Source organism: Oncorhynchus nerka, linkage group LG11 (genome assembly GCF_034236695.1).
Source record: "Oncorhynchus nerka isolate Pitt River linkage group LG11, Oner_Uvic_2.0, whole genome shotgun sequence".
NCBI lineage: Eukaryota > Metazoa > Chordata > Actinopteri > Salmoniformes > Salmonidae > Oncorhynchus > Oncorhynchus nerka.
The window spans coordinates 45,198,842-45,226,209 of NC_088406.1; the positions used below are offsets into that span (position 1 = coordinate 45,198,842).

General features: G+C 42.0%; 1 protein-coding gene across 2 annotated transcripts in view; it reads right to left on the reverse strand.

Annotated features, from left to right (window-relative positions):
- LOC115136976 (limbic system-associated membrane protein-like) overlaps window positions 1-27,368 on the reverse strand; it is a 454,780-nt gene that overhangs the window by 139,601 nt on the left and 287,811 nt on the right. The window contains exon 2 of one of the 2 annotated variants that reach the window (XM_029672926.2): window positions 5,696-5,774. In XM_029672926.2, the coding sequence (XP_029528786.1) occupies window positions 5,696-5,774 (79 nt within the window). Of the gene's footprint in view, window positions 1-5,695; window positions 6,160-27,368 lie in introns of those variants that run through there. The other variant, XM_029672925.2, reaches the window with a different exon arrangement.

A 27,368-nucleotide genomic window follows, 5' to 3' on the forward strand; every position in this document is an offset into this window, starting at 1 on the left:
GACACACTTACAGTTGAAGAAGTTGGAAGTTTACATACACCTTAGCCAAATACATTTAAACTACATTTTTCACAATTCCTGACATTTAATCAGAGTAAATATTCCCTTCCTGTCACGGCCTGACCTTAGAGCCTTTTATGTCTCTATTTGGTTTGGTCAGGGTGTGATTTGGGGTGGGCATTCTATGTTTTGTTATCTAGGATTTTTGTATTTCTATGTTTTGGCCGGGTATGGTTCTCAATCAGGGACAGCTATCTATCGTTGTCTCTGATTGGGAACCATACTTAGGTAGCCCGTTTTCCCTCCTTTCTTTGTGGGAAGTTGACTTTGTTTAGGGCACATTGCCTTTAGCTTCACAGTTTGTTTGTAGTGTTTATTGTTTTTGTCGGCGTCATCTTCATTGCTGAGTGGCGTTTCAGGTTATGTCGATATAGGATTTTCTTTCTGAGGTATTGGCTGATTTCTTTTAATTTTCCCATGATCAAGCATCAAGCAAAGAGGCACTGAGTTGAAGGTAGGCCTTGAAATACATCCACAGGTACACCTCCAATTGACTCAAATGATGTCAATTAGCCATGAAATAATTTTCTGGATTTTTCCAAGTTGTTTAAAGGCACAGTTAACTTAGTGTATGTAAACTTCTGACCCACTGGAAATGTGATACAGTGAATTATAAGTGAAATAATCTGTCTGTAAACAATTGTTGGAAAAATTACTTGTGTCATGCACAAAGTAGATGTCCTAACCGATTGGCCAAAACTACATTTGTGGAGTGGTTTTAAAACGATATTTAACGACTCCAACCTAAGTGTATGTTAACTTCTGTACAACTGTACAGCAGAGAAGAATAATCTTGTTTTGACGACAAATGTTACAGGAAAATGTCAAATAAAATGAGATTTCCTTCAAACGTGAGCTGAACTATAAGGAGATAGTAGTTCCCTAGATAACACTGCACCATCATTTCAAGGCCACATTAGCCATCAAACCACAATGTATTCCAGTCTGATCCTGATCCGATGCATACGGGGCCATATTAAAGCTATTGTTTGGGATTCTAAAAACAACAAAACAGCCAGCCCGACACATTTTGGTATACAACTGAGGGATGAGCCTGGTGAAATGTAACCTTTTTATATGTACATATGAATAATTGAAATGACCATTATAAGGATTCCCAGATCCCAAATTGTAGCTTTAAAATGCTACACAGGGCCTGCTATGTCGCTACATCTCTATGAGAACCTGTTTCACAGGTCTGATATCTGAACCTAACAGGTTTCAAACACACTGAGCCTTTCATACTTTAATTGAAAAGGGATATTCGGGTGTCTGACATCCGGGCCTAAGGGCAAAACACAAGCCTGCAATGATCTCCACCCAAATACCACAAAGAGGAGCGGATATTGTCAAATCAATGATAATTGACCCGGAGGAGAGCAATCCCGGTGTCTGTGTCATTAATGCTTTAATAAGCTATTGTCAATTTTCTGCGCTTCTCCCACATCAGAACGCACCCTGCAGGCCATGGACTGCCAACTAGTGAAAAAGCAATTAAAAAGTAATGCATTGTGACACAGAAATGCTGCAAAGGGATACAAAATAACTTTGAGATCCAGCCGTGATTCACTGTGACTGAGAAGGATTAATTTGGGTTGTTGAGGTGGTATCAATCTCGAAGTAGTTCAGAATGTGGGACACTTTCACTGCAATCTAAATGTTTGGGGATGTAACAAGACGTTTGGGATATGAATTTAGTTGAAGCACACAGAGAAGAAAATGTTCAACTGGTATTAAGTCAAATATCAGCCAAAGACGTCAATAAAACGTAATCAGCATGACTCTAAGCCACAGTGGACTTCTACAGTACTTCATCTATAGAATGCGTCAACATAGACTGCTGTACTAACACATTCATGTCATGTGAATCTCATCTCTTGTATATGAGACTGACTTAAACAATCTCAGGGTTTAACAGATTAACTAGCCAAGCAAATGAGGTTAAAATAAACCTTTACAACACCTTTATTTTAATCAATATCAAAGTGTTGATGCTGAAAAAGGACAATTATTTTGGTAACTTTACTTGCATGTGTTATAAGGCCCTTTTTCTTTGTCATTTTAGGAACATTGTTACTAGTACACCACAGCTACTGTGTAACAAAATTGTTTCTTTAAGGGTTCAGCTCCACCTATGCCTGTAATGTCATAACTAAGCCGCAGGCATCGGTAATGGAGTCAAGGCTATATTATTTCTCTAGGCCACGGATATCCCAACAGCACAGCAAAACCAGCTTATGGAATCACATTGGCTACACTTTCTCATGCAACAAATGACTACCCTGGGGCCCCCCCTGAAAGTTCTCTCAGTGGCCCTTGTTCTTTTATATATATTTATTTATCCGATTTGTCTGTTGAAACTGGGGAGTGAAAAATGCATGTTGTTCGGTCGGGCTACTGGGCACACAATTGCAGTTTGTTGTGCAGTCATTGATGACTGAGTTAACTGTTAAGTCAACTTGAAGTCAATTTATGTTCACGAATGCAACTTCAGGAATCATGTTTTAATATTAGGCGCACTGAGTGACACTGTATGGAAGGAAACAACTAGGCACTGAGTAGAACATATATTACTGTACAGGCCAGGTGACGGCTAAACTCACTCTTAATTGAAGGAAATGAATGCACTGAGTAAACTGATTGGCTGGATTTTTAAATGGATATCAATTGGTGAGCCTTAGTAAGATTTAAAAGTAACCACGTTGGAATTTGATTGACTTGATGATCAAGTAATTGAATTGATGGGGGCAATTAGTGAGAGGAAATCCAGTAAGTGGATTATAGGTCCTAAACCTGCTGGGCCTGGCTGTGACAACACCAGAGTGATCAGCACACCTTTTGACCTACAGGTTAACAATATAGGCTACCAACAATATAGGCTATTCCCATTGCTGCACTACTGCATCACCATGAGAGGATCAAGTGTATATAGTTCTAAAAACTGAAAGTTAAATGTTTGTCACTTTTTTGTAACTTTCAACAGGTCTTATGTTGTGTCAGATGATGACGTTAATCTGTACAATCCCTCACTCCTTACAGACGACAAGTGCGACAATTAATTAAATGGTAGTGTGATATAAATGTTCAGGTCTAAAGAAGCTAGATAATTATTGAATTAATGTCTTCAATATAATATCTGAATGTGATTTGCCATTAGAACATGATGGTGTGCTCCGATACAGTCTTATGTAGGAGAAAATGTACAGTGAATTGATACTTTTGTAAATATATTGTATGTGGACACGCCTTCAAATTAGTGGATTTGGCTTTCAGCCACATTTTATACAGGTGTATAGAATTGAGCACACAGCCATACAATAGACAAACACTGGCAGTAAAATGGCATTACAGAAGAGCTCAGTGACTTTCAACGTGGTACTATCATAGGATGCCACCCTCCCGTCAAATTTCTGCCCTGTGAAAGCTGCTCCGGTCAACTGTAAATGCTGTTAGTGTGAAGTGGAAACGTCAAGGAGCAACACCGACTCAGCCGCGAGGTGGTAGGCCATAAAGGCTCACAGAACGGGACCACCGAGTGCTGAAGCAGGTAGCGCGTAAAAATGGTCTTTCCTCGTTTGCAACACTCACTAACACATTCCAAACTGAGCAACGTGAACTGTTCATCGGAAGCTTCCTGAAATAGGTTTCCATGGCTGAGCAGCCGCATACAATTGTAAGATCACCATGCGCAATGCCAAGCGTCGGCTGGAGTGTTATAAAGCTTGCTGACATTGGACTCTGGAGCAGTGGAAACGCGTTTTCTGGAGTGATGAATCACTCTTCACCATCTGTCAGTCCGACGGACGAATCTGGGTTTGGTAGATGCCAGGAGAACGCTTCCTGTTCCAATTCATGGTGCCAACTGTAAAGTTTGGTGGAGGAGGTTCGGGCTCCTTAGTTCCAGTGAAGGGAAATCTTAACTCTACAGCATACAATGACATTCTAGACAATTCTGTGCATCCAACTTTGTGACAACAGTTTGGGAAAGGCCCTTTCCTGTTTCAGCATGACAATGCCCTTGTGCACAAAGCAAGGTACATACAGAAAGAGTCTGTTGAGTTTGGTGTGGAAGAACTTGACTGGCCTGCACAGAGCCCTGACCTCAACCCTGACTGCGAGACAGGCCTAATCGCCCAACATCAGTGCCCGACCTCACTAATTCTCTTGTGGCTGAATGGAAGCAAGTCCCCACAGCAATGTTCCAACATCTAGTGGAAAGCCTTCCCAGAAGAGTGGAGCCTGTTATAGCAGCAAAGGGGGGGACCAACTCCATATTAATGGTTTTGGAATTAGATGTTTGACGAGCAGGTGTCCACATGCTTTTGGTCATGTAGTATGTGTGTTGATTATATTATATATATATATTACAGCTTGACATGCAGAGGCACTGTAAGGCAATACAGCCCAGTAGGGGCGTGTCTGGGTCAATGATTCCCAAACTCCATAGACAACCCAGCTACTGCAGTCAGCGAATATAAAACAATACTCTCTTTGTCTCTGTCTGGTGCAATGCATGCACCTCACAATGGGTATAAAACCTAACATTGCTTTAAAAAGATCAGATTGCTCTCATTTAACATTACACAAAAATAAAAATATCATACATAACATCAATAACTATTTTTTTCAGACATTTCAGTCATTATGGTTCATTCTTAACCATGTAGGCTGTGCCACAAATAAACTCTACATGAGCATACTTTTCAATTCAGCGGTAAAAAAAAAAAAAATCAGCAGGTGTGTGTGAGGGAGAGTGAGTTAAAGAGAGAAATATTGTTGCTGTGTCTTGCATAATTAGTTTTGGGGAGGGGTAATCATAGCCCCTCACTGACCTGCCAGTCCAAAAACACATGGCGGTGACCACGTGACTAATGACATCTGTGTCCAACAATAACATAATAGCCTGAAATTGACAGCTTGCATTGTCTGGGAGGTGATTAACTATAAGGCTAAATCTACTCCCGACGTAATTGGCACAAAGAAAATATGGATTTCATTCACAGTGAAGCGCTTTGGACTTATTTTCCATAACCGGGTAATATGGGCTGTTGTGCAATTCGGAAATCAAACTGCATCGTTATGTATTGTAGGCTACCCCACGCAGCACTTGCCTGTACTCTCCCCCATTGAAAAGAGTAGCCTCCTATAATCTGCCGCTTCCCGGGCATCATTTTGGGGCAATTCTATGACACACTTAACGTTTTTTCAGTGATTTCCAATAAATACCAGGGCAATGTCGTTTAAATTATTTTTGCAGTTTGGGGATGATAATGTGACTGTGGCATAGACTACATAATAAACAAGGCTACGGAGCAACATTAAATCGCATATCAGATCAAAATGAAAATAAGTCTCTTGAAATCCACACTTTCAAAAAATATGCATATTTTTATCACTACATTTCTCATACCCTACTGATGAGTATTTAACTTAGTTGATGTCCTATTTAATGTAAAATACACCATGTAACATTTCAATATTTTCAGTAGCCTACACATTAGCGAACGTGTCAATTGTATCATTGATCATTTCATTCCATGCTGGTTCTATGCTTTGCATACAAAACTCAGCATCATACAAAACTCAGCATCACTTGGAGGCTGCGGATGAATGGAAAGTTGGACAGGGACCTTACCTGATAACTGCTGTATCACCCTGGCGGATAGTAATGTTGTCGGTCGCTCGCTGCATATCCACACTTCGGACGGGGAAGCCTGTAGGAATAAGACACAGGAGTCTGAAAAAAGAAGCCTGCAATTGCCTCCAACACGGTCTCCTTCCGACCAGCATTTCGAACTGGGCGCGCAGAGATCCCAGAGAAAGTGTTTGGACTTATAAAAGGGAATTGAAGTGGCGCTCCGACCCTTGGCAATAACCTACTCCACGACAAAGTGTGACCAGGGGTTTCTATGATGTTGAGGAAGATAAATATGCGTTGAAACAACGAAAGCAAAATGGCTTGGAGGAAAACATATATTCCGTAAACCCTCTCTGAAAGCCCTGTATTCCACTGTGCCTTCAGCTCCCGCGTAAAGGCTGCGATAGACAAGCAGCAGAGTTCTTTAGAGGTGGGGAGGAAATTCAGTCCTCTCCAGTCACCAGCGCCTCTCACTCTAGAGCTCTCTCTACCCGATTACCCCACCCCCGCTTATACATCGCACTGCTGCCCCCTTCATGAGAGTCTGATGCGCCTTTTTTGGTTGTCACGACAACAGCACCAGCTGAGGTCCCTTTCTACTAGACACAACTGCGGTCGGCAGCTGAGAGGAGAGGAAAGTCATTGGCTATGTGTCTAAGTAAATGCCTCGCTTGTTGTTCTAGGTCCACAGTTAAGACTACATGCCAACATGGTCATGACGTAACCCAAAGAAATTAGAAGGAACATTTAGTTAATTAAATCATATTTATGGGCTTACAGGTTCACATTTTAATTGGTTGATATATATATATATATATATTACATTTATGTAAAATGTGTGCGGCAGGCTTTTCAGCTGTAAAAACCCACAGTATTGAATGCATTGTGCTGGCTTTCCCTCATACATAGAAATAGAATGATAATTCTATTATAATTCTGTCATTCTATTTCTATGATCCCATATAGCCTATTTCAGGTATTTCAAGATGACTGTAGGGCCACCAGTATAGCCCAGCTATGGAGCTTAATTGCTCAACACTGAAGACCTTGTCGAGCGGTATGCAGTATAGCCAGGTGAGGTAAGGTGACAAGGTGCACAACATCCTTGCTTGTCTAATGTCACCTCAATTCACCTCTGGAGGTTACCATCCTACTGCTGACACCAACAGAACTGAATGCCATATAGGGGTCTGAATGCCAAAAGGCTTCTTAACATCTTCTACACCCCAAGCCATAAGACTCCTAAACAGCTAATCAAAGGGCTACCCAGACCCCTCTTTTACGCTGCTGCTACTCTCTGTTTATTATCTATGCATAGTCACTTTAACTCTACCTACATGTACATATTACCTTAATTACCTCGACTAACCGGTGCCCCCCGCACATTGACTCTATACCAGTACCCCCTGTTTATACAGTAGCTTCACTGTTGCTTTTTACTGCTTCTGTTTGAATGATTTGTTACTTTCCTTTTCTATTTTTTACTCATCTGTTTTTTTTACTTAACACCTTTTTTCCCCTTAAACTTATTTAAAGCATTAAGGGCTTGTAAAGTAAGCATTTCACTGTAAGGACTTGATATAGCTTATGTTCGATTTTTTGTTGTTGTCTCAAAATATTATATATATATATATATATATATATATATATATATATATATATATATATATATATATATATATATATATATATATATATATATATATATATATATATAATACGTGTTCTATTTTGTAAGCTAAAATATTTCTTAAAAGGCTACAGGAACATATTCAACAGTGAAGATTTATTTGGGGGAAGATTACTGTTCAGACATACATTTTCTCTTAATACGCTCATCACATTTAGCTTGGATAAAGTCACTTAAGACGAACGAGCTGATGGGTAGAGTTGTTTATTGTTTATAGGGTCATGCCCAATCTGTCATCATAAAACTGTGTCTAGACACATTGGCTTTGATTTTGACAAGGATGGTAATTATAATCACTTTGGCTGTCACTGGAGCAAGGGCAAGAGATGCAAGGGCATGCCTTCAACTTCATCAGAAATGTAAATGTGCCAACCCCAATGTGCCAACCAATAAGTTTTTTTTCTTGCTAATCAGGAAACAGATTTAATAGGCTGTGTCCTTATGTTCAATCACTCCACAGTTTAATTAATTGTTAAGTGAAATCATACAGTATTGCACAATTGATCACAGTGGGAAAAAGAGTCAAAAGCATCAGCATTCACTGCATGGCGTCTTCATCTGCGACATTGAACCTGGGTTTATATCCTGAATAAACACCACTATTTGTTATTATGATTAATGATCAAATGTAATCCTTTGTTGACTGCCAATGTAGCCTACAGCAGGGATCATCAACTAGATTCAGCCGTCTGACAATTTTTTTTCTTGAGCGGATGGTCAGGGAGCCGGAACGTAATTATAAATCATTTGTAGACTGCAAATTGACCGCAAGAAGCACAAACAGATTTCCCAAATTAAAATCAATTGGAGCTGATTTGCTGGTGTTTTTACAGTATTTTATGTCCAACATTAAAAAAAATGCAAAGAAAATGACTCAGAAAACTTGGGGGGCCAAATAAAATCACATGCGGGCCAAATTCAGCCTGCAGGCCACCGATTGGGGAACCCTGGCCTACAGGAACCGTCTGTGGTTCAAATAGATTGTAAAGTATAGCACTAAAACACACTTGGCTTCTCAGTTTTATCATCAGCAGCATGGTGCAAAGAGGCTTCAGTGTGAGATTAGTCCAGAATGGAACTGCATCTGTGAGAGATTGGAGCATATGAGCATAATTAATATGGGACAGTTCATGGAAGTGCTAATATTAGTGCATTAGAGGGAGCACTAAAATGCTTTCCGCTGTGGATCATCCTCATACTCCTTAGAACAAAATGTCAAACTCCATCTTCCATTTTGAAAAGTAACTGAGAAGTTTTTGCCATTTTAGAGACATAATAGTTTGCACACTGCCAAGCTCTATGCATACTAAGGCCGATTGATTTTAAGTATGGATAAACTCTTCTATTCAAATGCTGGGCCAGATTAATTAAGCATGTGAATAAGGCTACAACATTAAAGTAGATCAATAACACATTAATATTAAGATAATTAATGAAACATTAAAGTGACAATTATTTTTGTGATTCACTCACTGTTGACTTTCATGTTCTAGCTTTGCTCTTATACTCCTCGGATAATGATTGATACATATTTTGTACCAGTGCAAAACATTTAACTTAACCTGGTCCTAAATATACCATTTAAACATTATGCTCATTGTCATAGGCCTTCCACTGATACATGGCCAAGATCATTTAGAGCTACACCACCTCTCTCTTCCTCCCTCAGTCTGTACATTATCCTACTGCAGTACAGTTACCTGACTGAGCACCAAGAACACAGAGAAGACAGGGAGAGAAAACACCCCTCCTCCCTTTCTTTCCTCCTTATTTACCCACCATACCGTCAACATGTGATATGGTTACTGTTCACCTATTGCCGAGCCTGAACAAATGGTCAGTGATACTCCACTGCTCCTGTCCGATCACCCTTCCCTCGTCCACACACTAGACTAGAGAAACCCACTCAGCCCACCCCACTCTTCCCCACATACTGTACACTGCTGACGGAAAGAAGCCTGACAGACCTAGTATCATGCTATTGGGCAGCTCCAAGCTCAGGGGATACCAGAGGGGTATTTTGAAACACTGGAAAACCCTGTTGCATGTTGGGAACTACATGCTGTGTTATGCAAGTCACATGGTAATACAGTATTAATAGTACTAGCTAGTGAATTTGGATGTTAAAGGTACAGTATTGTCACGAATCTCGCCGAAGATGGTGCCTCTTCCTGTTCGGGCGGCGCTCGGCGGTCGTCGTCGCCGGCCTATTAGCTGCCATCGATTCCCTTTCCGTTTGTTTCTGTTTAATTGGGTACACCTGTTTTGAGTTAGTGTTTGTTTGTAGGCTATTTAAGGGCACTAGGCCCGCTGGGTATTTGTGAGGGCTTGTTCTCTGTTATTTTGGTGTTGGTGTATAAGTGTTATCTCATTATTTTCCGGACAGTTTTAGTCCTGTGTATTTTGGACGGGTGGTTTCTTACGCCCTAGTGTTGGCAGGTCCATATCTCCGCTGTCATTGGAATAAATAGATTCACGTACGATATTACCTGCTCTCTGCGTTTGACTCCTCCACCACACCATTTGTAGAAGTCGTAACAAGTAGGAATAGTTATAAGGATAGCATTTTAGAGGCATTTTAGAGATTAGAAAAACAACCGTAATCCTACTCACCTATTTAGCATATTTATGCTTACTCATAACATGCAGCATTGTGAAGATTTGTCATGACTATTGCAATTTGCTCCATGTTGACACTCCACATGTCTGGAGAAAGTTTTGTTCCTCTGTCTTTGACCAAACTGTTATTGCCTAAGAGGAGAATGTAGTGAGAGAACACTGAGTGAGTGAACTGTATTGAGAGAACATTGAATGAGATTCAAATGTAGAACCTGAAATGAGGTGCACCAATATTTTTCACGGTTGTCTTCCTCTGACGAGGAGGAGTAGTAGGAAGGATCGGAGGACCAATGTGCAGCGTGGTAAGTGTTCATGATATTTATTATAACTCAGAACACTAAAGAACAAAACAATAAAGCGACAACGAACGAAACGAAACAGTCCTGTACGGTGAAAGCACAAAACAGAAAATAATCACCCACAACTCAAGGGTGAAAAAAGGCTACCTAAGTATGGTTCTCAATCAGGGACAACGATTGACAGCTGCCTCTGATTGAGAACCATACCAGGCCAAATACAGAAATTGCAAATCATAGAAAAAAAGAACTGCCCACCCCAACTCACGCCCTGACCAAACTAAAACAAAGACAAAACAAAGGAACTAAGGTCAGAACGTGACAATATGCCTGATTGAGGCCCATTTAAAGCCTGCCAAGCTGACCAAAGAGTGTCTGTTATCCTCTCATTAAACAATCCCTCTCTCCAAAATCACAAACTCGTAAATATTGGAGAAGCAATTTCAGGTAAAAAAGGGTTCATCATTATTGAACTCCGCCAAGCCTGATTCTTCATGAACTGTGTAGGGTAACCTGGTTATGAAAACCAATGGTTCTATGACTTACTAAAATGTGGGTAATCAATGAGGCATTCTCACCCATGAGATCACGCTATTAACTAACGTACTATGGCCCGTGTCAAAAGGGAAAAGGGAACACGCCCACCTACAGTGTGTTCTGATTAATTCCATTCTATTTGTGGGGGAAAAAGAGTGGATGCATAATTTACCTTGACATTCCCGTCATACCCGAGCTCCTGGCAGCGAAATGCATGATATGCAGGAAAAAGGATACGGTACCCGCACTCAGCAATATATCACAGGAGGAACACATTGAATTACACCTTGGCCTGATGAGCCGTGTGTCAGCAAAACTCAAGCTGGCAGCAAAGACAAAAGAGAATGGCAATGTTGTTCTCAAAGTGGTGATTGACCTCCTTTTAGGGTTTTTGATGAGGGAGAAACCTTGTTAGGGCTTCAACTAGTACTGAATTCCAAATCAACTACCTTGGCACTACCGTAGGATATTGCTGAAAGTATCATATTGATCAGGTTCAGGATCAGGATCAGGTTTAAAATGATGGGTGGGATTTTTGGCACATTATTTACACCGATCCAATTGTTTCAGATCTACAGGAATGCATAGGAAGTATGGGCTAGGAATACATTTGGAAATCAGCAAAAGTGTGGTTTGCTGTTAGTGTAAATCTCTGCCTATTTGGTGACGTTTCCTCTGTCATCGAATGCTGTCCAGTGAGTCATGAGATCTTCATGCTGACGTCAGTGCTGATAATGTCCAAACTGATATTCAAACACATGGCGAGCAAGTTTGTTTTCATTCCCAGCCACATAGATTGATTACATGCCAAGCCAAGCCAGATAAACAAAATAATCATATTGTGTGTGCAGTGTTTGGATCCAAAACATCAGTCACACCAATGTGTTCTCTGGTAACAGACATTCCTTAAATATTTGGCTAGGCAAAAGCTTTCATGGTTCCTCCACAAATCGATTGCGTCACACATGGAATAAACAAAAAAAAAACAACTTGGTCGACATACAGTTGAAGTCGGAATTGTACATACACATAGGTTGGAGTCATTAAAACTCTTTTTTTTCAACCACTCCACAAATTTCTTGTCAACAAACTATAGTTTTGGCAAGTCGGTTAGGACATCTACTTTTGTGCATGACACAAGTCATTTTTCTAACGAATGTTTACAGACAAAGTCACTCATAATTCACTGTATTACAATTCCAGAGGATCAGACGTTTACATACACTAAGTTGACTGTGCCTTTAAACAGCTTGGAAAATTCCAGAAAATTATGTCATGGCTTTAGAAGCTTCTGATATCATTTGAGTCAATTGGAGCTGTATCTGTGGATCTATTTCAAGGCCTACCTTCAAACTCAGTGCCTCTTTGCTTGACATCATGGGAAAATCAAAAGAAATCACCTCAGAAAAAATGGTAGACCTCCACAAGTCTGGATCATCCTTGGGAGCAATTTCCAAATCGCTGAAGGTACCACGTTCATCTGTACAAACAATAGTACGCAAGTATAAACACCATGGGACCACGCAGCCGTCACACCGCTCAGGAAGGAGAAGTGTTCTGTCTCCTAGAGATGAATGTACTTTGGTGCGAAAAGTGGAAATCAATCCCAGAACAACAGCAAAGGACCTTGTGAAGATGCTGGAGGAAACAGGTACAGAATTATATATATCCACAGTAAAACAAGTCCTATATCGACATAACCTCAAAGGTCGCTCAACAATGAAGAAGCCACTGCTCCAAAACCGCCATAAAAAAGCTAGACTATGGTTTGCAACTGCACATGGGGACAAAGATCGTACTTTTTGGAGAAATGTCCTCTGGTCTGATGAAACAAAAATAGAACTGTTTGGCCATAATGACCATCGTTATGTTTGGAGGAAAAAGGGGGAGACTTTCTAGCCGAAGAACACCATCCGACCGTGAAGCACAGGGGGCGGCAGCATCATGTTATGGGGGTACTTTGCTGCAGGAGGGACTGGTGCACTTTACAAAATAGATGGCATCGTGAGTTAGGAAAATTGTGGATATATTGAAGCAACATCTCAAGACATCAGTCAGGAAGTTAAAGCTTGGTCTCAAATGGGTCTTCCAAATGGACAATGACCCCAAGCATACTTCCAAAGTCGTGGCAAAATGGCTTAAAGACAACAAAGTCAAGGTATTGACGTGGCCATCACAAAGCCCTGACCTCAATCCTATAGAAAATGTGTGGGCAGAACTGAAAATGCGTGTGCGAGCAAGGAGGCCTGTAAACCTGACTCAGTTACACCAGCGCTGTCAGGAGGAATGGGCCAAAATTCACCTGTCTTATTGTGGGAAGCTTGTGGAAGACTACCCAAAACGTTTGACCCAAGTTAAGCAATTTAAAGGCAATGCTACCAAATACTAATTGAGTGTATGTAAACTTCTGAGCCACTGGGAATGTGATGAAAGAAATAAAAGCTGAAATAAATCATTCTCTCTATTATTCTGACATTTCACATTCTTAAAATGAAGTGGTGATCCTAGGTGACGTAAAACAGGGAATTTCAACTCAGATTAAATGGCAGGAATTGTGAAAAACAGAGGTTAAATATATTTGGCTAAGGCGTATGTAATCTTCTGACTTCAACTGTAGCTAGGTTGCCAAAGATATTTACCTTCATAAAGTTGATCACAATGCGAAAACACAACTCAGAAGTGAATGCTACAGTAACAAGCATATGCTTTCATTTTTGTTTTCACACAAGATGTTTTTCTCCAAGCTTTTTTTCCCGTGCGGAATATCCATGCTACAATCTTACACAAGGTTACAATCCTCAGACATTATGTACGGTTTGTGAGGTGAACAGGGACTAAGGTGTGAAAACACTCTGCATTCTCTGATATATGAACATACAGATGACTAGATCGTGCATATGGTACAATCGCTGAAATGATAACTCACATGCAACCGAGAGCCAAATCCACAGTGCACAACATTCTCCAAGACAAGGCCAAAAGACTTGTGAATTCTTACATCACTGTTCCAACAATGTATTCTGTGATCAAAGGGAATCCAAAACATCTGATATGGGTCAATCTCCATGCAAATGCGGATCCTGACATTACGGTCGATGGTTGGAGAAGGTAATTCTGAAGGCGAGACGGTGGGAGTTTGACCTTTCTCAGAGTCTTAGCTCTATGTATCCCACCGGAGAAGATCGCCTCACGTACTGTAGCAGCAACATCATCTTCTCCAAAGAGTTCATCTCCAACCCTCAGGTCATTCTTTTGCTATTCATTTCACAAACAGGCTGTCCACATAGATCAAGCCATAGAAAAATATTGTATTGAATGCGAAAGCACAAGGAGAAAAGCAACTGAACACTGAGGTGTCGACGAAGGTGTTGACATACTGTACAGTACACATACTATCATACAGGTTTTGCTGATTGTTTATGTTTTGTATACTGCAGATAGCTATTACTTGTTAGACTCAATGCCACAAACAGCCATTGCAGACACTATGTGCTAACACTAGACTCACCGAGTTTCAGTACAGACAGATACAGATACAAATTGCGACCAAATCAAGCTATAAAAATCTGAGCACCCACTGTACCTTTCACTATCTACCTCATAGTATATCTTATACACACAAAGATAATTGTGTAGTCTAGAGCGATTTCCTAGGTTAGCTAGCCAGCTATTGTCGTTCTTTTAACGCAACGTAACGTAATCAACACTGCTAGCTAGCCAGCTAGCCCCGAATAGCAGCACAGTAGAAACTATTACACTCAACGGAACGACTTGATTAGTGTAGTGTCAACAACGCAGCCACTGCCAGCTAGCCTACATAGTCAACAACGCAGCCACTGCCAGCTAGCCTACTTCAGCAGTACTGTATCATTTTAATCATTTTAGTCAATAAGATTCTTGCTACGTAAGCTTAACTTTCTGAACACTCGAGACGTGTAGTCCACTTGTCATTCCAATCTCCTTTGCATTAGCGTAGCCTCTTGCGTAGCCTGTCAACTATGTGTCTGTCTATCCCTGTTCTCTCCTCTCTGCACAGACCATACAACGCTCCACACCGCGTGGCCGCGGCCACCCTAATCTGGTGGTCCCAGCGCGCACGACCCACGTGGAGTTCCAGGTCTCCGGTAGCCTCTGGAACTGCCGATCTGCGGCCAACAAGGCAGAGTTCATCTCAGCCTATGCCTCCCTCCAGTCCCTCGACTTCTTGGCACTGACGGAAACATGGATCACCACAGACAACACTGCTACTCCTACTGCTCTCTCTTCGTCTGCCCACGTGTTCTCGCACACCCGAGAGCTTCTGGTCAGCGGGGTGGTGGCACCGGGATCCTCATCTCTCCCAAGTGGTCATTCTCTCTTTCTCCCCTTACCCATCTGTCTATCGCCTCCTTTGAATTCCATGCTGTCACAGTTACCAGCCCTTTCAAGCTTAACATCCTTATCATTTATCGCCCTCCAGGTTCCCTCGGAGAGTTCATCAATGAGCTTGATGCCTTGATAAGCTCCTTTCCTGAGGACGGCTCACCTCTCACAGTTCTGGGCGACTTTAACCTCCCCACGTCTACCTTTGACTCATTCCTCTCTGCCTCCTTCTTTCCACTCCTCTCCTCTTTTGACCTCACCCTCTCACCTTCCCCCCCTACTCACAAGGCAGGAAATACGCTCGACCTCATCTTTACTAGATGCTGTTCTTCCACTAACCTCATTGCAACTCCCCTCCAAGTCTCCGACCACTACCTTGTATCCTTTTCCCTCTCGCTCTCATCCAACACTTCCCACACTGCCCCTACTCGGATGGTATCGCGCAGTCCCAACCTTCGCTCTCTCTCCCCCGCTACTCTCTCCTCTTCCATCCTATCATCTCTTCCCTCTGCTCAAACCTTCTCCAACCTATCTCCTGATTCTGCCTCCTCAACCCTCCCTTTCTGCATCCTTTGACTCTCTATGTCCCCTATCCTCCAGGCCGGCTCGGTCCTCCCCTCCCGCTCCGTGGCTCGACGACTCATTGCGAGCTCACAGAACAGGGCTCCGGGCAGCCGAGCGGAAATGGAGGAAAACTCGCCTCCCTGCGGACCTGGCATCCTTTCACTCCCTCCTCTCTACATTTTCCTCTTCTCTCTCTGCTGCTAAAGCCACTTTCTACCACTCTAAATTCCAAGCATCTGCCTCTAACCCTAGGAAGCTCTTTGCCACCTTCTCCTCCCTCCTGAATCCTCCTCCCCCCCCCTCCTCCCTCTCTGCAGATGACTTCGTCAACCATTTTGAAAAGAAGGTCGACGACATCCGATCCTCGTTTGCTAAGTCAAACGACACCGCTGGTTCTGCTCACACTGCCCTTCCCTGTGCTCTGACCTCTTTCTCCCCTCTCTCTCCAGATGAAATCTCGCGTCTTGTGACGGCCGGCTGCCCAACAACCTGCCCGCTTGACCCTATCCCCTCCTCTCTTCTCCAGACCATTTCCGGAGACCTTCTCCCTTACCTCACCTCACTCATCAACTCATCCCTGACCGCTGGCTACGTCCCTTCCGTCTTCAAGAGAGCGAGAGTTGCACCCCTTCTGAAAAAACCTACACTCGATCCCTCCGATGTCAACAACTACAGACCAGTATCCCTTCTTTCTTTTCTCTCCAAAACTCTTGAACGTGCCGTCCTTGGCCAGCTCTCCCGCTATCTCTCTCAGAATGACCTTCTTGATCCAAATCAGTCAGGTTTCAAGACTAGTCATTCAACTGAGACTGCTCTTCTCTGTATCACGGAGGCGCTCCGCACTGCTAAAGCTAACTCTCTCCTCTGCTCTCATCCTTCTAGACCTATCGGCTGCCTTCGATACTGTGAACCATCAGATCCTCCTCTCCACCCTCTCCGAGTTGGGCATCTCCGGCGCGGCCCACGCTTGGTTGCGTCCTACCTGACAGGTCGCTCCTACCAGGTGGCGTGGCGAGAATCTGTCTCCTCTCCACGCGCTCTCACCACTGGTGTCCCCAGGGCTCTGTTCTAGGCCCTCTCCTATTCTCGCTATACACCAAGTCACTTGGCTCTGTCATAACCTCACATGGTCTCTCCTATCATTGCTATGCAGACGACACACAATTAATCTTCTCCTTTTCCCCTTCTGATGACCAGGTGGCGAATCGCATCTCTGCATGTCTGGCAGACATATCAGTGTGGATGACGGATCACCACCTCAAGCTGAACCTCGGCAAGACGGAGCTGCTCTTCCTCCCGGGAAGGACTGCCCGTTCCATGATCTCGCCATCACGGTTGACAACTCCATTGTGTCCTCCTCCCAGAGCGCTAAGAAACTTGGCGTGATCCTGGACAACACCCTGTCGTTCTCAACTAACATCAAGGCGGTGGCCCGTTCCTGTAGGTTCATGCTCTACAACATCCGCAGAGTACGACCCTGCCTCACACAGGAAGCGGCGCAGGTCCTAATCCAGGCACTTGTCATCTCCCGTCTGGATTACTGCAACTCGCTGTTGGCTGGGCTCCCTGCCTGTGCCATTAAACCCCTACAACTCATCCAGAACGCCGCAGCCCGTCTGGTGTTCAACCTTCCCAAGTTCTCTCACGTCATCCCGCTCCTCCGCTCTCTCCACTGGCTTCCAGTTGAAGCTCGCATCCGCTACAAGACCATGGTGCTTGCCTACGGAGCTGTGAGGGGAACGGCACCTCAGTACCTCCAGGCTCTGATCAGGCCCTACACCCAAACAAGGGCACTGCGTTCATCCACCTCTGGCCTGCTCGCCTCCCTACCACTGAGGAAGTACAGTTCCCGCTCAGCCCAGTCAAAACTGTTCGCTGCTCTGGCCCCCCAATGGTGGAACAAACTCCCTCACGACGCCAGGACAGCGGAGTCAATCACCACCTTCCGGAGACACCTGAAACCCCACCTCTTTAAGGAATACCTAGGATAGGATAAAGTAATCCCTCTCACCCCCCCCTTAAAAGATTTAGATGCACTACTGTTCCACTGGATGTCATAAGGTGAATGCACCAATTTGTAAGTCGCTCTGGATAAGAGCGTCTGCTAAATGACTTAAATGTAAATGTAATACACCCTATTTTGGCAGCTTACAATCAACAACTATTGTTCATTTTACTGTTTCGACCACTTTTAATGTATCCGTTTGTTTATTTTTTTTTGCCTCTATTTAATGTTCAGCTTCGTGAGTTGTTGGTGCTTTCAGTTCTTACTTTTCTATGTGGCCTCTTCCACTATATGGGCATGGGAATAGTGGATGACTTGAAGGCAAATCTGTGAAACCACAACAAAAACATACCACCACATGAGACTTGAAGGTTTCACAGGAAAATGGGTTTATTTTGTTTTTGTTTTGATTGTTGATCTGCAAAAGGTCAATCTGGTGGAAAACAAATCCCTCGGGATGTACATTTTGAATTTAGGCCAAGCACATGTCCTCCAAAATGATACCTTCTTGTAGGGATCTGCTGACAAACATCAGGCTAGGTAGTATCATGTATCAAACCTTATGTAGCCCCAGGGAAACATGTTGAATGATGCTCTGATGCTCAACTCCTGATCAACCTTCCCGTTTACAGGCTGGTTGAGGATCTAGTCCTAAGGGTGATCTTTTAGCACCCGATTAGAATTATGGATGAACATGTTCATCATGCAGATTATGAATTGTTGTTGTATTTTTGATGAGAGGGAAACATTGTACCATTATTCAGCTACTAAGTCACTTTAATGGATATAAACATTAGTTTGATGGGCTAATGCATTGATTATTACATATGCATGGTGAAAATGGAACCCTGGCTGAGTTAAACGCTCAAAGTCAAGCAAATAGCACTATGGTTAGAGTGGCTGTTAGTAAGAGCCAAGGGGGATTTAATCCATGAGTGAACAGTAAAGATGGGTTAAACCACACATGAGAATTGGTTCTCAGCTCTATGACCACAAATATGGAGACCTTTAAAGCCACACTGTAACGTGGGCCACCAACACATTTAACAAAGGAGCGAATTAATAACAACAAACAACTGCACATTGCATATACACAGATCACACAGCAAAGCAAACAACACAGATATGAGCACATGCGCACTCATTCTCATGAAAGCAGTAGAAAGTAGAAAGTGGACTCTTCCAGCCCCAGATGAATTATGCAGTGCTTCTCCATATAAATGGATAGAGTCCCTTAATAAAGACGGAACTTCCTGGGATTTCTGGAGACAGAAGCCCCAAAGACCTATCTCCAGGTCCCCAGCCAAAATCTGCATTATTAAAAATGTTCTAATTAGTATACCATATAAAAGTACAGAGCACGAATTGTACAGAGCACCAACTGCCATTCCCACCCATTTCTTTACACATGGAACGTTTGCTTTAACTTGTTATATTTTTCATGTTTGAATCGAACCCATGAAACAAACGTTGTTGCAGTGCGAAGGAGAGATCAGCAGAATAATTTGAGGGGACCAGGGAGGAGAACTCCCTAATAGCCAATGAGTACACACACAGTCTTAAGAAATGTACACCTCCTTTCACTGTGTCAGCTAATAAGAGGAAATTGAATTAATTTGAATTATCATAGCATTAAATTATCATACAGCCATTACGCCAAGAGTGGAATCTACTATTGTTCCCTAAGATAGATCAGGACATCTAAGCTTATGGTACAGCTAATGCTAGGAGGAGACAGTAGTATCTTCCACCCATTTGCTATATGTTAGACTCTAAACTGATCCATTTTCATCTACACCACCTCTATGCACAGACACCCGTAGTAACTACAGTACTGTATGCTAATCCAATAGTTTACGCATAGATCGTTTACCGCTGGAGTAGCTGGATGGATTATGTGACTCTTGACCTACGGAGAACCTGCAGCCCCTCCTACAGCGCTAATTGCTCTGTCTGTCCTCAGCCAGAGCTGGGTGCTTCTGTTCTGCTCCCTGTTGGAGATGGACCGGTGCGTGATGGAAGGAGGGACGGGAAGGGAAGGTCAGAAGGGAGCGGGGGTGACCTATAATCCATCACCGTGTTATTACTCAGGCCTCATGCATAATGACCCAGAGCAAGGCGCGCTGACACCCGCCAGCGGTGAGTCCTGGGGTGCACAGCGCAGTCAGAGCAGCTCCTCCATCTGCTGTAGCTGCACCATGCGAGCTCAGCCAAGGGCAAGGACACCTCAGTTTGCACTGTGGTATCATTACTATTTCACAGGTCCTACAACTACCACTCAGCACTCTCATAGGGTTGCCACTGCTCCGCCTTGTAGAATCACAGGGTTGTAGCCGTCTCATGGAACAACTACGTATGTCCCACAGAATATTTTCCTCACGGTTACGTAAAGCTGAGGTGTCTCAGACCTTCTACAACTACACTGGCTGGCTTTCAGACATCAACTCCGTCTTGAAGAACCACTATCCCTCATGAGCCTCATAGCATCTGTCTTACAGAGTCAGTCTCACTCTGTCCATTTTTTTCTCTCTCGATTTACCTCGAACAATCAGTCTCAGAGCAGTCTCAAATCAACTTGCAGAATCGCTGTCTCACTGTCCTAATATCCCTGTCAGTCTTAGGGAGGAGGAGCTCTGTGGTCTATCAATCTCCTAGAGTGGTGGTCTGTAACAGCTGGGCCTAAACCCGCTCTCACTTTATCACAATCTTATTGGAGTCATTGCAACACTGTCGGGTTGAGACCACTTTGCTGTCTGAAAGCATCATACTAGCAACAAAATTCCTCTGTCTCACATATCACCACATCGACGCATTATTTCCGGCTTTAAAATGGATTTCCATCAATATTGTATGACACCATCATGTTCAGTGTTACATTTGATGTGCTTTGGGCAGGGGAGAGAGGAGCTTGTGTTTTGTTTCCGCTGGCAAACAAATTATGAATAAAAAAACCTTTGTCACATGAAGGCAATTAAGTTATTTAAATGATAAAGCAATGCATTGTTGGCGACAGTAGCTATTTAAAAAAACTAAGAAGATTTACTTAGAAATAACCAGGGGTGAATGTACAGCATGAACAAATAATGGAGATTGTGATGGCAAAATGTATAGAATCGGGACAAGAAGAGGGAAGGAAAAGGATAAGGGGAGTTTGTCTAAAAGCAATACAATTATTTGCAAGTCCTAAAACAACCAGAAACCGGTATTTCTAGGAAACAAATAACCTAGTAATAAAAGTAATAGGTACACGCCCACATTCAAATCAGGAACAAGATGATGAATGAGCTGGACATCTCTCCTAAAATGATTTACACTACCAGTCAAAAGTTTGGACACACCTACTCATTTTCAGGGTTTTTCTTTACCTTTTAAAACTATTTTCTACATTGTAGAATAATAGTGAAGACATCAAAACTATGAAATAACACGTGGAATCATGTAGTAACCTAAAAAGTGTTAAACAAATCAAAATATATTTTATATTTGAGATTCTACAAAGTAGCCACCATTTGCCTCGATGACAGCTTTGCACACTCTTGGCATTCCCTCAACCAGCTTCACCTGGAATGCTTTTCCAACAGTCTTGAAGGAGTTCCCACATGCCGAGCACCTGTTGGCTGCTTTTCCTTCACTCTCCGGTCCAACTCATTTTAAACCATCTCAATTGGGTTGAGGTCAGATGATTGTGAAGGCCAAGTCATCTGATGCAGCACTCCATCACTCTCCTTCTTGGTCAAATAGCCCTTACACAGCCATTCATTCCTATGGAGGACTGCTCCTACTGGGGAGTGCCAATATGGCCGACCGGTGGATTCAAAGCCTCTCAATGGCCAGTACATAGAATTAGCAATCCAGGCTTTATATACATCATTGCTCTCTTAAGGGTATCTGTCTGGAACCAAGAATCTTCAGAGAACTCTCCATGCACGCAAAGCAAAATATTTAAGAAGTCCAAGTAGAGTTCCGCAACGTCCTAACGTGGGGCATCCATGGATTGTTTTGTAGTTCATAAAGCTTCCAGGGCTGGTCGCCAGTCTGAACACTAGGAGTGGTGTTCACACATTCAGTTTATAGTCCTGGAACCAGGAAGAGTTGAGGCCTCTCGGGTGAGGGAAAGGTTCCAGGGCTCATAACGTATTCCATCGTCTGTGTGAAGACTGTGTGGTCCTACAGATACCAAACAACATACATTTCCTTGGAGCGTAATACCTGTTAATTGTCCGAAAAATATACAGTATCATACCTAAAATACAAGGTCTTATTATACACAAATCTCAACACTTGTAACCATGTCATTTTCAGTCCATTTACATTGTTTCATTGAGAAAATAAGAGTTTTTGAGGCACTTTGTGTGCAGTTAGTTGCTTTCCAATGGGGAAGCTCCTTGACTGAGCCACAGTCATCCTCAGTATTTATCGGGACCCAGCTGAGTCTGTCTCAAGTCTGAGTGCGATTTGCTTCAAACCTGCCGCCCTTGTTGCTGATAGGAGAAGCTTTGAAGTAGATGGGAGGCGTGAGAGAAGGCAAAGGCGGAAGGGAGCCTGCTGGTACCCTTCTGGCCCTCTCTCTTTGTGCTCTCTGGCCGGTAAAATGAGGTTTGGTGTGTATTCCCTTTTGTCCTTGTCGTCTGGCGTAGATATGTTGGTGCATCACTGCTCTACAGATCCTTACAGTAGCTAGGTCTGTTTGAAATAATTAATGTTAAGTCATGGGCTCCCGAGTTGCGCAGCAGTCTGTAGTGATGCTTGAGGCATCAATACAGACACCCTGGTTCGAATCCAGGCTATATTACAACAGACAGTGATTGGGAGTCCCATAGGGCAGCGCACAATTGGCCCAGCGTGGCCGGTGGAGGCGTCATTGTAAATAAGAATTTGTTCTTAACTGACTTGCCTTGTTAAATAAAGGATACATAAAAATGGGATGGCCTTTGAACAAACAACGTTCTGTAGTCCTTGGATTCGTGGCTATTAGCCGTGTTCTGGGTCTATGAATCCGATTTAAAATATGAACCATATCAGCCCCAGTTAAATACCAAAGAGCATTCCATTATTTCCATTGGGCTGAGATATTTTCATGACCTTCTTTTTAATAAAGCATAATGTCATGTCATTTGGAATGTGTTCAAATGGGACCAGATAAAGCACAAGAACACAGTCAAAATGTTGTTTGAAACAGCATAGCAAATGTTTATCGGAGGATTCCCTTGTTAGTCAAGTCTAAAACATCAAAGCAATCTCAACTTTCTTTTATGTGTAAATTCTGCGTTTCTAATGTCCATCTTAAATCAAAATACCACCATAGTCAGCCCTCAATTAAATCCGTTTTCAAACGTGAAAATATCCTCTGAGATAGTATTTAATGTTTCAGAGTTTTCACAGAGGACTAATTACAAAGTTTAACGGGCTGAAAGGCAGGGGAGGATTGTTAGGTGTTCTCTATTCCCTTATTTCAGAGAGACAACCGTGCCTATCCAATTTCTGAGCCTCTCATTTGAAGTCGAAAAAAATAAAAGAACAAAAACAAAGGCTCAAAGAAAGTCAGTCACAGCACACAGGCCATTAGAAGAGCACCATCTCAAATCAAATGTGATACCAAACCATATTGTAATGGAAACAGGCAGGGAGAGTGAGCTTGTCCGTAAGTGGTCGGCGAACCCTTAACCTGGACCGCAGCCCTGCGTGCCATCAGCTGCATCAACGAAAGCATACTCAATTGGCAGAGTCAATATCTACGCTTATCAACACATGGTCGCTAGAATATTGAAGTCTAATACTACAAATCTACCGCAAAAGTATATTTAAATAAAATATTGACTCCAGAAATGGCATAGTATAGACCCTTTCTAATAAATAAAAACTTTTAGGATTGCCGTCTAATGAAACGCCTTGAAAAATAAAAGCAACAGGATACAATACTGGTGGATCCTTGTAGAATAAAGGTGCTCTTTGGTTAAGAAAAAACCCAAGGAGGACCTATAAGCATTCTTCATTAAGTTAAAATGCCTTTTTGTTATGTTGCCATGTTCAGTAGAACAAAAATCAAAAAATATCAGACGGGATAAGTTTTTGGCTTGGTCTTCGTCAATAACGATACAATGACACAAAATGCAACATGTCTATGTTCATGGTGATTTGCATGCACCATAAATGGTAGTTCTATCTTTGAGGATGGTACATTTTATTTTAGGTAATGAAAGGATCATATTACCCCAAAAGCAGTGCCATGTGACAATGACAGACTGGTAAAACAGGATCATCATACAATGTAACCAAACACCTTATGTAGTAAGTTTCACCCAGAACAGCCACTTTGGAATAACAAATCTTTTGTAACTGTTTTAGAAACAAAACTCTTCATGAGCCCTTGTCTTGAGGTAATGACACTTAAAAGCATTCAACCGCGAGTAGACTAATCACAGCACGGATTCATGACACCCTAACACTAGGCCTATTTAAAAAGTTCTCCCAGATGAGTCTTGCTTTCTCGTTTCCCAAAAATTACAACCAGCACTTTAATAATCACAAACGTCACAAATTTCTATTTCCATTTTTCTATTGCGTGAAACACTGCTTTGGCTTTTATGAAAATCTGTTACACATTGTTAAAGAAAATATATTAACATGACGTGAAAATACTGGCTTTCATATTTTAAAGGGATAAGGATCAACCTGTTATCAAATATAAATGACACCTCTGTCTATTTTTATATTAGGGACATTTTATACAACTCCCAGAGGTGTCTCATACTTCTTGAGCACCGATATTGTGTATGCAAATACTGTATGTCTAAAAAGCACTGGAAAAGATCAAGACACTGAACTGTTCAGTGCAGATACAGTACTTTTTGTTTTCTTATGAGAAACAAGTCTTGTCACTCTATGCCTCTTTTTTTATTACTGAAGCACATCTTCCTTTATTTGGTGAAGGGGAGCCATCAACAACTAGAATATCATTTTGTTATCCCATTGGAGATGGAATTTCTTATTTTTGCTCTACTACCAACCTTCAAATATGTGGGATATTCACAATTTTTTGAGTCGTATTCACAGTTCTCCCACCGTTGTCAGAAATGTCAAAAATAACTTACTTGTTGCCTCTGTCTTGGTGGAGGTGCATCATCAGATGTAGGGTGATGCCTGACACGAGTTGTCAGAGCTGTAAGTCCTCTGGCTATACTGATTAATACGACTGACATGGGGGTAGAATTTCATTACAACGTTAGCCTTACATCTACCATAAATTACTGGACAATTTCAGAGTAATAATACACTGTCTGAATGCTTAGAACAAGTCATTTACATAAAAATGGCCTCACATGAAAAGTTTAGACCTCTCCATCACACGACGAGGAACACTTATCAGCACCATCTCCAATTACCCAAGAGTCTGCCTACCTCAAAGCATGTTATTTACAATCACATCCACCCTTTGCTTTCCTTGCCATTATACAGACAAAATAAAAATAGCATGATACAACATACTAAGCAACCTCAATTGAATCCTACATTCTATTCTCAGCTCCACCCATGGCCAATGAAGGGGGTTTGTGTACTATCATACTGAATACATTTCCAAAAATAACTGATGCACCTGCCTAAAAACCTGTGTACGGAAGGGAAAGGGGATACCTAGTCAGTTGCACAACTGAATGATTCCACCAAAATGTGTTTTCCTCATTGAACTAAACCCCTCTGAATCAGAGAGGTGCGCGGGCTGCCTTAATCAACATCCACGGCGCCTTGCTCAAAGACAAAATGGCAGATTTTTCCAACTTGCCGATTCAGTGATTCAAACCAGCGACCTTTCAGTTACTGGCCTAATGCTCTTAACCGATAGGCGCCCTGCCGACCTGTATCGGGTTTGGTTGTGAATAACAACTAGGATTGCAAAGGGAGGGTATATTACTGGAAACTTTCAAAGATTACCAGTAAACTACTAGATTTTATGTAATCTATCACAAGACATCTAGTGGCCCTTTGGGGTAATTCAGATTGTCACAGATGTTCTTAATAATCTCTGGTCATCTGTTGCCTTATCAAGTGTTAAATAAAAACAAAGCTGTAAAAAAAAACGAAATATAAACCATAGTGAATATCATTTGTGTTTAATATGAGGGTTTCAGCATGAAATATCATTTACAAACGTTTTTTTTTATATGTCAATATGTATTTGTTGTGGGAAAAAAAAGTCAATAGTTGGAAGACGTGCAGAGTTAATTGAAAATAATGGCATTGTTGATTTATATGCTTTTTTCATTAATTAGGCTATTTTCTGTTGAACCATATGGTCTATTTCCTAGAAACTAATGGACAATATGGACACATAATACATGAATACTATACATTAAACAATTTTGTAAAAGTTTTTCAAGTACAAATTCCCAAAGTTAGATTAACATAGATTTCCTGTTAATTACCCAAATTAATGAAGATTCCGGTAACTTTGCTAAATTACCAGTAGGTTTGCAACCCTAAACACAACACAAGAGGAGAGAGGGGACAAAATGAGAACAACAAGAGTGCAGTCCAGGTGAAAAAGGGGAATGAAATGACAAGGAACAGAAGGCACTGAAACCTGGGATAGAGATGGCAATCAGTGAGGATGAAGAGAGAAAAGAGAGAGAGAGAGCAGAGGGTAGTGAGAGAGAAACATAAGAGGGAGGCGAACAAATGAGAGCGGGAGGAAAATGAGAACATGAGCGATGTGTGAAGAGGAGGAGAGAAAGATGAGACAAACAGATGAAGAGTCCAGATATTAGGTAAAGTCAGGCCTTGTAGAGACTGTGATGAATCTGACCCTTATAAATTGTTTAGCGTGTTCACGTTTCCTCATATATGTAGTAATTAGTTTCTCCTAAATGTACAGTGCCCTCGGAAAGTTTTCATAACCCTTGACTTTTTCAACATTTTGTTACCTTACAGCCTTATTGTAAAATGTCATCAGCAATCTACACACAATACCCCATAATGACAAAGCAAAAACAGATTTTTTATTTTTTTGTTGTATATTTATTCCGAATAAAAGACAGAAATACCTTATTTACATAAGTATTCGGACCCCTTCCTATGAGACTCGAAATTGAGCTCAGGTGCATCCTGTTTCCATTGATCATCCTTGAGATGTTTCTACAACTTGATTGGAGCCCACCTGTGGTAAATTCAATTGATTGGACCTTATTTGGAAAGGCACACACACGTCTATATAAAGTCCCACAGTTGACAGTGCACGTCAGAGCAAAACCCAAGCCATGAGGTCGAAGGAATTGTCCGTAGAGCTCCAAGACAGGATTGTGTCGAGGCACAGGTCTGGGGAAGGGTACCAAAACATTTCTGCCGCATTGAAGATCCCCAAGAACACAGTGGCCTCCATCATTCTTAAATTGAAGAAGTTTGGAACCACCAAGACTCTTCCTAGAAACATTGAAGTTTTGAATTGATAAGATATCTCGCAAGAGGTTCTTGATAGTTTAATTAGTTTAATTGCTTGTAAAGTTGTTTTTCTTCTACTAAGGTTTCGCTGGTACATTGCTCATATTTTATTAATTCCCCTCTATCATCAAATTATTCTGAAAAGTTATACAATTAATTGAAGTT